At 42.2% G+C, this 15,034-nt stretch overlaps 1 protein-coding gene across 3 annotated transcripts; it reads right to left on the reverse strand.

Annotated features, from left to right (window-relative positions):
* Positions 1 to 2,540: 2,540 nt before the first annotated feature.
* On the reverse strand, positions 2,541 to 10,453 carry LOC116944930 (small COPII coat GTPase SAR1B). 3 transcript variants are annotated; one of them, XM_032958878.2, is made up of 9 exons: positions 10,177 to 10,452; positions 9,490 to 9,516; positions 8,366 to 8,470; positions 7,828 to 7,926; positions 6,571 to 6,690; positions 5,750 to 5,815; positions 5,526 to 5,629; positions 4,982 to 5,113; positions 2,541 to 4,503 (listed from the first exon to the last, which is right to left on the reverse strand). In XM_032958878.2, the coding sequence occupies exons 4-9, from the start codon at positions 7,883 to 7,885 to the stop codon at positions 4,387 to 4,389; spliced, it is 597 nt and encodes a 198-aa protein (XP_032814769.1). In that variant the 5' UTR covers positions 7,886 to 7,926; positions 8,366 to 8,470; positions 9,490 to 9,516; positions 10,177 to 10,452; the 3' UTR covers positions 2,541 to 4,386. The 3 variants fall into 3 exon arrangements, with proteins under 3 accessions (XP_032814769.1, XP_032814768.1, XP_032814770.1); XM_032958877.2 differs by lacking the exon at positions 9,490 to 9,516; XM_032958879.2 differs by lacking the exons at positions 8,366 to 8,470; positions 9,490 to 9,516 and having other exon boundaries at positions 10,177 to 10,453.
* Between the last annotated feature and the right edge of the window lie 4,581 nt (positions 10,454 to 15,034).

A 15,034-nucleotide genomic window follows, 5' to 3' on the forward strand; every position in this document is an offset into this window, starting at 1 on the left:
AGTGTCACGAAATAAGTGGAGAACTAAGACCCTGCAGTGCCCCACCTACCCCGTATAGCCACAATTTTAATTTCCACATAGCGTAAAGTTCTGCATCATAAAGCAATGCTTTGTATTCCACTTACTTTGTGCTCGGCTTATGCTTTAAATGTATTTATCGTGGGTCTTTTTTTAACACGTCTACACACTGCCTTCGCTATTGTGGCTGTAGTGTGGCATCGTCTTCAGGGGTCATTCTTTTGATCAAAACGTAGACATCATCCACTGCTGGATTCACCGTTAAACTAATACATTAACTGCCAATGTATGGACTAATCAAGTATTAAAGCTTTCGTGACTGCATAAAATTACTCATTGGTTTTTTCGGTAAAGTCACGTATGTAGAAATACAATAAAATTATATAAAAAAAAAAACAATCGTTGTGATCGAAACGTCGTGATTGTTTTTTGTTTTAATATAATTTTATTGTATTTCTACATACGTGACTTTACCGAAAAAACCAATGAGTAATGTATGGACTGTATGTTGAACTTCTTTCGCACCGTACGTAGCCAACCGTGCTACTCGGGAGTACAATTGCACAGCACAAATGCATCACGTATCATCCCGAATAACATCCAAAGTTCTGGTCATTTGACTACCTTTTATTTAATTTTATCTTTCGTGGGCTGTGCATGAAATTGCACTGAGAATGGTCACAAATGCACACTCCTTTCACCTGAAGACGGTCGCTTGTTGTTGCGATCGAAACGTCATGATCTATTATTATTTTTTCTACCTACGTGACTTTACCGAAATAACCAGAGAGTATGGATTGCTGCAGAGAGTATGGATTCCTGCAGTCACGAAAGCTTCAAATCAAGATTGCACTCCTGTAGAAATGAGATCATTGCAATCTGGCACTGCAAATTACTGCACTGAAATCAAATTACAGGCATTCTACTTACGAACGAGTTAGGTTCCAGAGGTCCGTCCGTAAGTTGAGTTGTTCGTAAGTCCAACTTTACTCCTGTCGATTCCAAGCATGTTGTACGGCATGCACACTAAACACGGAAAATGTTTTAAAAAGTTGTACAATCTCCTGCGGATGACACTTGTTGTTCATGTTCTGCACATGCAGATGCCGCCACCACCACCATCTATTGCGCGGCGGTTGAACTTACGACTCTTGGTCCGAACAGGCAACTGGAAATACGGACAGGTTTGTTCGTATATCTGAAAGTTCGTAAGTCGACTATTCGTAAGAAGAGGAGTACCTGTATATTTCTTGGTGACGTTGCAGGGTAGCTCGTTTGAGCTGGTATTTGGGCAGTTACCCTCGATGTATATTTAATATAAGTTATAGTTTCTCCTAGGTTTCAGCAATTGGCACAGTGGTGTTTGCACACCGCATGATGAATACCGGCAGCGCGCGTTGGATTTCCGGCCACAGCTAACATCGGTGTGCAAGCAACATCTAACCCAGTCCGGGGCTCCCATGTCACCCAACTCACAGCGGCCGGAATAACGAAGTTATGGTTAGACATCCCTCATTACCAAAATGGTCTTGAGGGGGCCAAGAGCCAGCAATGGATTGACAAAGGCCTGTAAACAGTTTTGCCGATCCTATCTCACTCAGACCGACAGGCGGATTGAAGAGAGAGACAATGCCATGGATTTTAAAGCACGGTGGTTTTGGAGACTGCGCGGGAAATGGCAATCAGGGGCCATGAAATGGGTGGGGGGATATATATTCATAAATTATCCCAACATTCCTGTCAGTTGCTGCAAAAAAACCTGTCAAGCTGGATGTTGCGAGTATTTATAGAACAATTACTTTACATGAGCTCATACCATTTGAGGCTTTGTCTGAATGAAGCATAGTACTGTAGTGAGAATATTAAGCAATACTTTTTTTTAATCCATGTGCTCTCTGCGGTTGCTAGGGTTGAAGTCCGATGGAGAGTATATCTGTAGCCGACCTATGGTTTATATCGTAGTAGTGGTGTTTATAAATAACAAAAAAAGTGTTGCTTTGGTTGAAGGAGTGCAGGGGGAGGTAAAGGCTGGACTACCTCCCTTAAAACCCATCCGTTATTTTTCGAAGGCTAAGCGCATCCGTGCTGCAACTAAAACATGACGTTACGAAGGGCGGTAGAAACATCACCCCATTGGAAACAAAATAGGTGATGAACATGGAAGCTGCGCCAAGCCAGAGGAACTTAGACCATAAGGTGGTTTAAAATGGTGAAAATGGGGTGTGGATTGTGGAGTGGACATGGAGTGATCGCTCAGGAAGGCAGACCCGAGTGGGGAAAAATACTCGGAAGAAGCAAAGATATTATTTTAGTTCAAAGCAACCATGTAAGGAAGGTCATTCATATACTATGAAGGGCCATTTCCTGAAATGTCACCGATTATTATCCTTTTTTAGGCAGTGTTATCGACGAATGCATTGGGGTTTTTTGTTACTGATTGAAGGTGGGAGCTACGATAATTGCCTAACTTTTCACCTCAATCCAAATGTTTAAACATGTTTCCATGCACGCAACACAGGCTCTAGAACCAATAATTGTTTTAATTTGTTGAGCACTTTACAATGTAACAGACATCCAAATCAGAGTTCAAATGATTGCAGGCAAAAAGGCAAGAGGATAATGAAGAAAATTAGCACACTTAAAATCTCCCAAGGGATCACCAGTGCCACATATGCCAGGCACAGACATATTTTCAGTATTGAGATTTTTTTTATTGGGAGATTCCCCCACTTATGTTGGCAAAACCACCAACACTATCATAACGTCATTTAAAATCACTGCAACATTATGGGCAATGCTAGAGGTGCTAGAGGGAAATATCATTGGGGCATCCAGAGATTAGCGCTACCACCGGCGTTTCTTTAGAAAATGTGAAATCGTAACTGGAAGTGCCACACAGATAACCACCAAACACGGCCAAATCTACAGCCATAGAGTGACAACACTCTTCACCCACACATTTCCACTTCCACCCCTCATCAGTTTAGATGGCTACATAAATATATTATATAATTACATGTATATAAAACCTACATAATACAGCAGTCTGGGCTATTGTATTTGTCAAGCTAGACTTGGGAGTCAACCTGTATAGGTACAGTATTTCATAACGGGCATTGCACAAAGATGAGTTCATGCAAAACGATTCACACTGCGTTAAGACCCTCTTAACTCTGGTGCTGTACGAACATACTTTGGCACTAGAAAACTAAACAAAGTTTGCCTAGTACACACATTGCAGCAGTTGAGAATTTTCACGTTTAATTTCATCGTGTGGTAGAGAAAGGATTGTGATCACCTTTCTGTATTTGTATATATGATAGGGGCATATACACAGTAAGCAAATATTATGCAAATAGTACAATCTTTTTTCCCACTTTATAACTTACCAAACAGTAAGGCTTAAAACCGTGAAACACGTGACAAAGGCTGTATCCCATATCTATTGTTGAGTCTCCCAGAAACTTAGGCTCCACAAAGTCTATTTCAGTAAAATGATCAAAATATCTTAGTGTTAAGTGTTGAGCCCATCACCACCAACAACAGGTAGTTGATCATTAAGCACGAATCAAAACATTAAGACCAGCATCCTGGTGTTCCGTGGCGAGAGTGTACGAGCAGGGAGTGCTGCTACCATGCTGGGTTTAACGTGAAACTCCATAGCAGCACAAACACACACAAACATACAAGGATAAATCAAACCTAGGAGGCATCACAACCAACTAGCTTTTCTCTCATCATGATCTCTGTATTCAAAAAGGTCAAAAAAAATTACTGGAACAGATAACTTGTCAAGCTGTGAGCAACTGTCTTAGACACGTTTGAAGACGCTTAATATACCCTATGTTTAACACCATTTCTTAGAATGCACTTATTTGTCAGTCTTTTTTATCACTTACCCAGGAGCTAGACAGATCATTTTTATTATATTGCAAAATAGCTACGAATATTTTTTTTCTCATTAAGGGATTAGAAAGGGGTTGGGAAGGGTAATAATGATCCTATTTCTGTATTTACATTCTGAATTATCAGAATAAACATAAGCACAATCCACAGAAATATTGGCAGTCCAATTTTGCAAACAATCGGTCATTTCCAAAGCACAAACTGTACACAAGCTCCCAAAGCAAAAAAATGTACACAGCTGCTTAAGCATGTACTGTACAAAGTCCTATGCACATGTTGTATCCCTGCCCGCGCTTACACTTTGAGAGGAATCGTCAAACTAAAGTTTGTTGTGATGTGGCAATATATTTCAGTCTTCATTTAAGTGGTAACCATCTGGGTAGTTTACAGTAAAAAAAAGCCTTGCATGTTTTTGCACAGTCGTCGCCAAACTGAGGCAAGCGATGCTAGTGGCTGTGTAGGTCAGTTGATGTACTGCGACATCCAACGGAAGCCTTCTCCATATCCCTGTCGCTTCAGCACGCTGCACATGAACACCTCCAGCGGGCGAGTGTTGAGGTCTTTGAGCGGGATATTACCCTGCTCACACAAACATGGGGAAGGTGGTAAATGATGAGCATCACCATATATACGACAGCGCATCGGCTCACATACACGAATGCAATCTGCGTGTATATTATGTACACACAAACATTTTTTTCAATGATTAATTGGGCATGTAATATGATGCCGATTCATCTAGGAAATTGATTCTTATGCTCACGATTCATCCATTAAAATAGTACATGTTAGAACAGATGTACTATTCATCTACATTATCACAAATTACATGTTAATGGTACATTTAGGTCAATAGAACAACACATTAAAATTGATAAAAATAACTTTTAAAATCCCAAAGCATGAGAAGTCGGACAAATGTTGGGTGGAATTTTCCAGATATGAAAAATCACCACCAACAAACCAAAATGCGACACACATTCCTGTGATAGCAGGGAAGCAAATACATCCACACGCTTAAGAGACAAGCGGCAGGGCCTGGTTGTTGGTGCCATACCTTTCCAGTCGTCTGGCCATAAAGGCCAAACACTTCACGCAAGCGCTCCTCGCTGATCGCCTCCGGCCGGTCGATTTTATTTCCCAGGATGAGGACGGGCACGTTGGCAATCGTTTCATCCGTTATCAGAGCCTGTCAGAAAAGGGAAGAGTCGTCATGGCATATTTTATAAAAGTCCCGCACAGCCCTGTGAAGGGGCATCACTTAATGCCCAACTCTCTCGAGTAAAATCCGCACTGTGGCACACATGCCATGAATGAATAACCAGAGTGCACACAATTGGCCAGCAAGGCTGGTGAACTCAAGTTCAACGTTATTGGTGAACCTTTAAGGTAACAAAAACAAAATGAAATGTCGAAACTGGTATTGCTGTACATAAATTATTTTTAAACTCATTAATAACCAGCCATTTGACTGAATGCAATGAGTATTTTATTTGTACTTATGCACCACTGCCAATGGCAGTCCCTTCATTTCTTATTCTATTTCAACACAAACTCTATATTGTTGTCAAGGCAGTGGCAAACACAGGAGTGGGCCTTACATCTAACTCTTTCTTGGCTTCTGTGAGTCTCTCATGGTCTGTGCAATCCACAAGAAAGACCACCCCATCGATCGCAGGTAGGTAGTTTTTCCAAATCCTGCGTGCTGAACTCCCCAAGCAAAAGACAATACATGCATCAATTCACGTAAAATAAGTTAATTCCAGTGTAGTAAAAAGCTGATGTACTTATGGAAGATAATTTCTGAGAATGCCAGTGTGTTTACCTTGTGCGTGGCCACCCAAGTCAAAGGTGGTAAAGGTCATGCCAGCCATCGTCAACTCTTCTGAAGCTGGAGAGAGATCATAGGCATGTTACATACAGCTTGTTATTACACACTTCAGTACAAGCACAAATTATAGATAGAAGAAAAACACACATTTTTCAAATCAGTATGGTGTGAGTTTGAATAACTTCTTTTTAATGTTACCAGTATAATTACTAATAATAAGAGACTGCTCATTACCGTTGTACTATTGTGATGTAAAAAATATTGATTTAAATGAGAAATGCTCTTGATCAAAAATAAATCCATTGTAGTATTATTTGATCATGTTCACGCTACAGTAATGCTGAGAAGCACCAAGTCCAGCACATGAAAATAAAAAATCTATAAATATATATTTTGGATCGAAGACATTTTTTTTGACATGCAATTAATGGCCACTAAAATTAAACTAGTTATATGTCAATTTATAACTCTTTGAAAAATGATAATTTTTACATATAAAGCGCCCTTAAACAATTGTTCTCAGGGCGTTTCTATGTTAACAATCTTATAAAATCTAGCTTTTTTAAACCCTCGAGCATAAAGTGAAATCTCCAATTACAAACCAACCTCTACCCGATCTCAGTGCTGTGAAACAGGGCCATTTGCCCAAAATGTCAGCCGATTATATATTTTTCTGTTATCAGCCAGTATTAAAGAGATGATTACCACTCTTTATTATGTCACTTGTTTATACGGGAAAGCTTTGCTTTGTCTCTCTTTCTCAGGGGGGTTGAGCGTTTTTAAAGAAATAACCATGTTCTGTTCATGAAGCTCACTTGGGTGCAGGGTAGGAACTGGCTGGCCCATTCGATCATCCTTGAGCATGCAAAGCAGTGTTGTTTTGCCAGCATTATCCAACCCAAGGAACACCAGCTTCCCAGACTTCTTATACAGGCCTAGAAGACATTAATTTGTCAATCTTCGATTAGCATTTTACTTTAACAATGTATCGCTAACCTTTGTTTTCAATCAAGGATCACAGTTGGTTATGTAGGGTAAAATATTATGAATGTTTGGAATATGCTTAGGGTTCATCTAATGGGCTGTGGATTCCTGACCAATCTCAACCAAGCTTGGTAAAATACAATTATTTTAGGAATACCAAGCATGTCACTTTACACAGCCAAGTGTAATGCACTGAAAACCAAGAATACCATTTCACATATAGGAAACTTTGTGGAAGTTAACTCTATATATAATATTAATAATTATTTTGTCCAGGAAAGCTACATAATCATACAACTATTTTTCAGGAGGGTCCAGCATTGGTATTGTATTTTAAGATGTTTTCAGCCAATTTATGAGTCTTTATACGTGTGGGAGGACTCCGGAGTACCCGGAAAAAAAGCCCATGTGTCCATACATATGAAAACCTATGAAGATTAGGCAACTTGTTGTACTGCCTTCTAGCGAGGCAGGGTATGTATGTATGTATGTTGAACTTCTTTCGCACCGTACGTAGCCAACAGTGCTAATCGGAGGAGAGGAGTGGGGGAAGGACAACAAACTAAACACAAATATCTGTTCTAAAAAAATAGTTTTCAAGGGTATGGCACCTAGACGCCCACAGGAAGGGCGTTTCACAACATGTGTGATCCACTAACCCTCGCGTGCGCCACCACCACCCGGCTGTTACAAATGACAAAATTAAATCAATGGGAAATACAAAGACAGTCATAAAGATGAAAACATGGATATGAAAAAACATAAGCAGGTTACAGACATGACTAAAACTGTTGAAAAGTCGGCTCTGGCAGAACATATAGCCAGAAGGGATGATTGATGAACAAGAATAATTACGAAGTGGCACCAATTAACATCCAAAAGAACATGAGTAGATGGAGCAATAAAATCAGCTAGTGTGCAGGTGTGAATTGGACTTTACATCAAACAATTGTGAGGAATGGCAGCAGCTTGGGGAGGGCTTCATCCAGAAGTGGATTGACCGTGGCTGCTCTTGATGCATAAACTATTTATTTTTTCTACAACTTTGTATACATTGTGACCCCCTTGCCCCGTTTGTCAATACTCACCCAGGAACTGCAGCATGCTGCTGAACCCTTTATAGATCCACGAAAAAAAGAAGGACATCTCTGATAGGTAGCGGGGGGAAACTGCAAAGGCACTGAGTTCTACAAAACAAACGCAAAACAAGAGCAACATTTACTCGTATGAACAGATCTTTCTCAAAAGCGAGCCAGCACTTGTGCCCGAGGGACACAAAAGTGTGACAAGTGTACAAGAGCAAGAACATTTGTACTTTGCGTACACGTCACTCACAGCACTTGCCCTGATAGTATATCTGCTGAGAATCTTTGCCACCGTGTAGGAAAGTGGAGTAGTTGCGGTTCACAAACGTTGCTGCAATCACAGCCACCCCTAATTCAATTCCTGATTATGAAGCTTAACAAAAGGTGTGCATGTATAGCCATTTTGTCAAACCACTGCCAGATGAGCACCTCCCCACACTTTGTGGGTCGTGGGTGTTATGTCCCCATATTTCACCAGGCTTGTCAATGCGGGTTGGTAAATACGCGGAGCATAGATATGAGATGTTAGTGTGGTGCTCACCGATTTAAGCACTATGGTATCCAATATCAAAACCTGCTCTGGGCCTTCCCTAGGGCGACATGAGCTTCACTAGGTCGCCTTGGCCCAAAACGAATACTTGACAAGCTGTGGACACAAACATCCGCATCGCAGAGATGAAACATTCAAGACTGAGTGACGCTACCCACCACGCGGCACCTCGCACGTGAGACACACACCGGTCCTTCTCAATAGGTGCTCGTCAACACGACAGCGTTCACGAGAGGCTGTCTCGGTATGCACGAGGGTGCACAAAACCGAGCACCGCAGCGTTATTAAAATAACGCGATCCACTTTCTATGGCACGCACGCTTGCATGACAGCACGCTACAAATAGCGCAAACAGGGTGTCGTGTGTCGTGACGTGCGCCCGAATCCGACTTAAAGACGTTACCCAAGAAACAAAAAAACACTTGTTATAATGTAAATATATTACCTGGACCGTGTGCTGGGCAATCAGAAACGGCGTTTTTGGCTTCGTTAATAAGACAACATGTTTTAAATACAGAGCTTTCCCGTAGTGCGACTGCATTGGTGTACATAAACTTAACAGTGATCTTAAAATATTGTCTCAGTGCAATAATTAAAATCGTGTCTCACCAACAAATGTTTTTGTTTGGGTTACAGCATATTTCGTTACGTAAAAATGACACAGAGGCAGCGGCATCTGTCGTGTAAGGTTTAAGAGGGACCAACCACGAGTCGCACTCAAACTAACGAGGAACGGCGCCAGCTCACTGTCAGTGTTAAAAAACTCCACATTCATCTGGTAGGCGTGAATACACACCGGATGGGAGCATTATTAATGTTTAAAATGTAATGTCATATCCACTGCCAACGTACAAGTGTCGCTCACATCCCACAGGAATGTGGCGATTCCACATTCCAATGGAGTAATTCTATATCGAGTAAATCTCTATCACCAACACAACAATAAATTACCCGAGGAATTTACTGGGAAACGAGAGCGTTCACCGACAGTAAGACAGCGATTGTGCCAACTTCTAAAGACAAAAGTCCCCCACACAAGTCGGGAGCCTGGTATAACGCGACGTGAGATTCACGATTTGCGGCGTTAGATTGACGCGTCTCGGTTGTAAGCTTACCTAGCGACGGCGTGGAAACTTCAGTGTCTACTTGGGGATAGGGTACGGGGACGTGAAGATGCGGAGACGGTTAATAATAACTACAGTACATTATATAACGAAGCACCCATTCTCACGTACGCGAAATGCGTAATAATCGGTGGCGCGGGTGGACACGGCGCGACACGCACCCAGAGAATGGCGTGGATCTCAAGTCCAAGCCGCGATTGAGTCTCACTCCCCGCGGGGTCAATCTCTCTCACTCCTTGCGAGAAACTCTAAAAAATTAAGTGCCTCACCCTTCGAATGCGGCGGAATCTCAAGCGAAGGACGGATAGATTCTCACGCAGAGTCGACGGATCAAACCTCGCGAGCGTCAAAAGCAAACGCGGCGGCGGCGGCCTCGCCTCCTTTGGGCATCAATCCCGCTCTGCCTTAAACACCCGCGAGTCTCACGCCTTTGTTCATGGGGCGTGCCACTTTAATGATAAGAAGTTATACCATTAATTATTATTATTTTAAATAAAATATACTTTCTCTCCCTCCCCGGCAAAACCCACCCCGAACCGCTTGCGGCCTAGGCTCCCCTACCCACCGACCCTCGAGGCCGGCGGCAGCGCATCTATCCGAGGACCGCAAAAGGCCCGCCCCCCCCTACTCCTACTCCTCCCTTCTCCCTCCACCCCTACCGGTTTCGACGCCACGTACCTCGGGGGGAGAGAGGCGGTGGGTGGTGGTGGTGGTGTGACGAGGACGACGACAACGCGCTGCGGCTCAGGAAGACATGCGAGAGGGCTGCTGCTGGTGATGGTGGTGCTGGTGGTGAGCCTGCGAGTGAGAGACGCAGCCGGGCCGGGGATGGAAGCGGCGGACGACGGAGGCGGCGGCGGAGGCGGCGATTCTGGAGTGAAGTTCACGCGGAGACGATGACGACGTGGGGGGGGGGGACACGAGCTGGCGGCAGCAGCAGCCCCCTGACGAGGTCGCACCGCAGTGACGTTACCAGAGGAGGAGGGGGGGGAGTAGTGGGGGGAGGGGTACGGGGGATGAGGGGGGGGGCCTCACCCCCCCCACCCCCGCCGCCGGCTTCTTGGGTTTCAAACTTAACATCTCTTAATGCTCAGTTTCAGTTTTATTTATTTTGGTATAGCCCTGTGAGCCATTCGGCTGTTGAATCGAGTGCAACCACAACAAACAAAACAAAAAAACACGAACATGAAACACATCTTAAAGTGACTGTGTGTGACTGTGCAAACAGAAAATCCATGAAAAAACAGCAAAAATATTCCTGAAAAAAGCCAAACAACAACAACAACAACCACAAGAAAACTTAGATTAAGGCCGTCAGTCTAACTCCGTACTACAACAAAACAAACATGTCCAAACAAAAAAAACGTTTCCAAATCACCAAAAAATAAAGCCATAATTGCAACGTAACAGTGATCACAGGGACTGTGACCGAATTTTTAACAATAAACTACAAAAATAACATGTAACACCAAATCCTAGAGCCATAGCTGGCTGCATGAGTCACTTCACAAACAACAGAAGTTCGACGGCTTGTGCACCAGATCTTATTTATTGACGATGTACTGCCAAAAAAATCCGCAGACTACCTGCTGGATTTCGATTTAAAGCTTTCGTGACTGCAAGGATTCATCTTCTTGCTTCTTTCGTTAGAGTCACGTAGAATGAGAATAAAACAATGAAACAAAATAAGACAATACAATTCTCACGACGTTTCGGCCACAACACAGGTAGCCTTCTTCAGTCGAAGGAACAGAACTGAAGTGCTTCAGGAACAGAACTGAAGTGCTTCAGTTCTGTTCCTTCAGAACTGAAGTGCTTCAGTTCTGTTCCTTCAGAACTGAAGTGCTTCAGTTCTGTTCCTTCACCTGAAGAAGGCTACTTGTATTCTTAGCTCTTTCGGTAAAGTCACGTTGAAGGGAAACAATAAAATAATAAAATATATATAAAACAATAAAAATTCTCACGACGTTTCGACCATAATACCTGTGTTGTGGCCGAAACGTCGTGAGAATTTTATTGTCTTATTTTGTTTTATTGTTTTATTCTCATTCTACCTGCTGGATCTCCTCTCTGCTTCAAAGAACAAATTTGACCTCAGGTCTTCGCTCATTTACCAGCTTCACATTCCCTTATTGCCGTACAAAAACTGGAGGAAGGGCCTTTGCTATTGATGCCCCCAGAGTCTGGAATGCTATTGCCAATAAACTGCAACTTGAATCACTACCTATGAGATCTTCACCCAAAACTGCTCTAGAGGAGTTGTACACCCCTAGCTGCCACTGCTATTCAGTGGCCTAAAATAAAATAAAATGTTTCGCTCCGGATGACCGCTGCAAAGTATTATCTGTATTTTGATTTAGTGTGCTGATCTTAAAGGTGCATTGAAAAATTTGATACTCCGACTGATGCTCCTGTTGTTTGTGGAGTGACTCATGCAGCCAGCTATGGCTCTAAGATTTGGTGTTACATGTTATTTATGTAGTTTATTGTTAAAATTTCGGTCACAGTCCCTGTGATCACTGTTACGTTGCAATTATGGCTTTATTTTTTGGTGATTTGGAAAACGTTTTTTTGGTTTGGACATGTTTGTTTTGTTGTGGTACGGAGTTAGACTGATGGCCTTAATCTAAGTTTTCTTGTGGTTGTTGTTGTTGTTTGACTGGCATCCCACTGGGATTATTTGCACACAACGTTGGTGGTGTTCGGTGTTTTTTTCGGGAATATTTTGCTGGGTTTTTTCATGAATTTTCTGTTTTGCAGAGTCACATAGTCACTTTAAGATGTTTTCTTGTTCGTGTTTTTGTTTGTTGTGGTTGCACCCGATTCAAGAGCCGAATGGCTCACAGGGCTGTACCAAAATAAATAAAACTTAAAACTGAAACGCACGGGGCGGGGGCGCTCGCGCTGTTGCGTGGATCGATTTGTTTTGCATGGATCGACTCTATTTAACACGCGCGATTCCGAGTATCGATTCCTCAGTGAAAGATGTTGGACCGCGTGAGTTGGTTGTGTTTTTTATTCAAATAAAAGTTTTTTTTTATAAATCTATTCTCAAATTCGTTGGATTCTCAAGTTGAGGGATGCAACGTTAAATATAAGCAAGCGCTGTGGGAGGGGTGTTAAAAAAAGGAAACTCGCATTTATTTCCATTTGTACCCATTCCCCTTTGAGATGGTGCTGTTGATGTCCTCGTCTGGTGTGGAGGAGGTCGTGGATATGATCCCGACTTAGGCGTCTGCTGTGGATTTGGAGTTTGCGTGTCTCTCTCATCATCTTCATGGCCAGAAGATGTTAACTACCTCGCCTGCTGCTGTATATTTGGAGTTTGTGTCTCTCTCATCTTGATGGCTAGGAGATGTTAACTACCTCGCCTGCTGCTGTATATTTGGAGTTTGCGTGTCTCTCTCATCATCTTGATGGCTAGGAGATGTTAATTACCTCGCCTGCTGCTGTATATTTGGAGTTTGCGTGTCTCTCTCATCATCTTGATGGCTAAGAGATGTTAACTACCTCGCCTGCTGCTGTATATTTGGAGTTTGTGTCTCTCTCATCACGGTGGCAAGGATATGTTAACTATCTCGCCTGCTGCTGTATATTTGGAGTTTGCGTGTCTCTCTCATCATCACGGTGGCTAGGAGATGTTAACTACATCGCCTGGTATACAGTAAGTCGTTGGTTTGATCCCGATCCTGGTCGCTTGGATATTTGTCCCTGTCCACTGGTTCCCTCTACATTTAGAATCAACATGCGTTTATATTATTTGGTTGCTATACATTCCACATGATAAGCCACTTGATCGGGCTATCATTTGTGACCAGGTCGCTTCTCAAATTAGTTTTTTATAGTTTAGTTTAGATTCTCAAAAAAATAATAGTTTAGTTTCTAAATGTTTGGGTAACCACCACGCATTACATCAGGCGATGTGCAGGCTATTGTAGGACTGATTGGGTGGGCGCCAGAAATTTGCTGAAATAAGTAATATTTTAAGAAACTTTTTTTAAAACACGCTTTAATGAAATGTACCGTACTAGTAATGGAAGAACTCCACGACTCCAGGAAGTGGCCCCGAAGTTTGCCAACAACGTAAGGGGCCCGTGGTGATGAACAGCCAACGTGAGTTGAGCGTGGACAATTAGAGCCAAGCCGAAACATAACATAGAAAATAATGTTTTAAAATATATATTTTTATGATAGAATATAGTATTGTCATCAGTATGACATAGTATGCCAAGTTTGCAGTCGATACCACATTGGGAAGTAGGTAAAAATGTAGTTACAAGATTTGAGGATACGACAACTGAGTGAGTTAAATAAAAGCGTGTAATTAAAAAAGCAGGGTGGTCCAGATGTCCTGTGACCCCATTGAATGATCTAAAACTTAATATTGTTGTATGCCAATGATCTTATAAGGTCTCCAAAGTGTGTTTTGTTGTCCAAAATTGATCTAGTGCAAAACAGCGTATTTTCCCCATCTCAGCATTGTCCATTTTCGGTGGAGCTTTGTTAAATATTTCACAAAAATATTTTAGAACATCTTTCATAGTTTTTCTGGTTTGTAATCTTTCATGAGCCCATACGCTCACTGCAAGCCGTTTTTTAATAGAATATTGACTCGTGTATTAGCCATCTGAAATAAATAAGGTTTATTTAAAACAAATGAATATGCAAAGTAAAACAATGTTCGGGGTGATTTAATTGTGGGTCACAAGACATCTGGACCACCCTTGTACTATAACTGCTGCCAATTTCCCCTGCTTTCGTTCACCAACCCGCACTGACCAGCATGGTGAAGTATGGTCAGATAACCCCCCCCCCCCCCACGGTGTGGGGAGGCCCTCATCCAGCAGTGGATTGACAAAGGGCTGCACATGAACCTTGAGGTTAATGGGCTCATAGAATGAAGACTACAAACGATAGACAATTAAATTATTTGGGTCTTTCGGTAAAGTCACGTAGATAGGTTCAAAGAAAGTAACAAAAACGACGACGTTTTGATCGCAACACAAGCGGTCGTCATCAGGTTGCGATCGAAACGTCGTAGTTTTTGTTATTTTCTTTGAACCTATCCATGTGACTTTACCGAAAGACCCCAAAGAATATGAATTCCTGCAGTCACGAAAGCTTTTAAGTCAAGATTGACAATTACTCAGGAAAGATTTCAGATGAGACAGGGACAAACAATCTAGACACTTGTACACATGACACAGTAGAGACAAGATACAATACACAGAGACATTACAGAACAAACAGTACAAGGGAGAATTGACACGACAGTGAGTACGAATAAAAGTTTACATATGAGAGATACAAACGAGACAAAACAGTATGGACAACATGGAACATACAGAATAGTAAGACCTACAGGGGAAGACGCAGTGCACAAGACAAGGCGTGACTACTGATGATAAAAGTACTGATGAGACAGACCATACAAATGAGAGCAAAGAATCACTTGTTGAATTTTGATTCGTATTACAACTTCACTATCACAGAGTATTACATTGTTACATGCGCAATGAGGTCTTTATGCAACACA

This window comes from Petromyzon marinus, chromosome 22 (assembly GCF_048934315.1).
Source record: "Petromyzon marinus isolate PM22_M1 ecotype Great Lakes invasive population chromosome 22, UKy_Petmar_22M1.pri1.0, whole genome shotgun sequence".
Lineage (NCBI taxonomy): Eukaryota > Metazoa > Chordata > Hyperoartia > Petromyzontiformes > Petromyzontidae > Petromyzon > Petromyzon marinus.

Coding starts and splice junctions, on each gene's coding strand:
- LOC116944930 (XM_032958879.2), bottom strand. CDS start 7,885: ATGTCCTTCTTTTTTTCGTGGATCTATAAAGGGTTCAGCAGCATGCTG. Junction 5,816..6,570: donor AGTTCCTACCCTGCACCCAA/GTGAGCTTCATG, acceptor ATCTCTCTCCAG/CTTCAGAAGAGTTGACGATG. Junction 5,630..5,749: donor CTTGGGTGGCCACGCACAAG/GTAAACACACTG, acceptor TGGGGAGTTCAG/CACGCAGGATTTGGAAAAAC.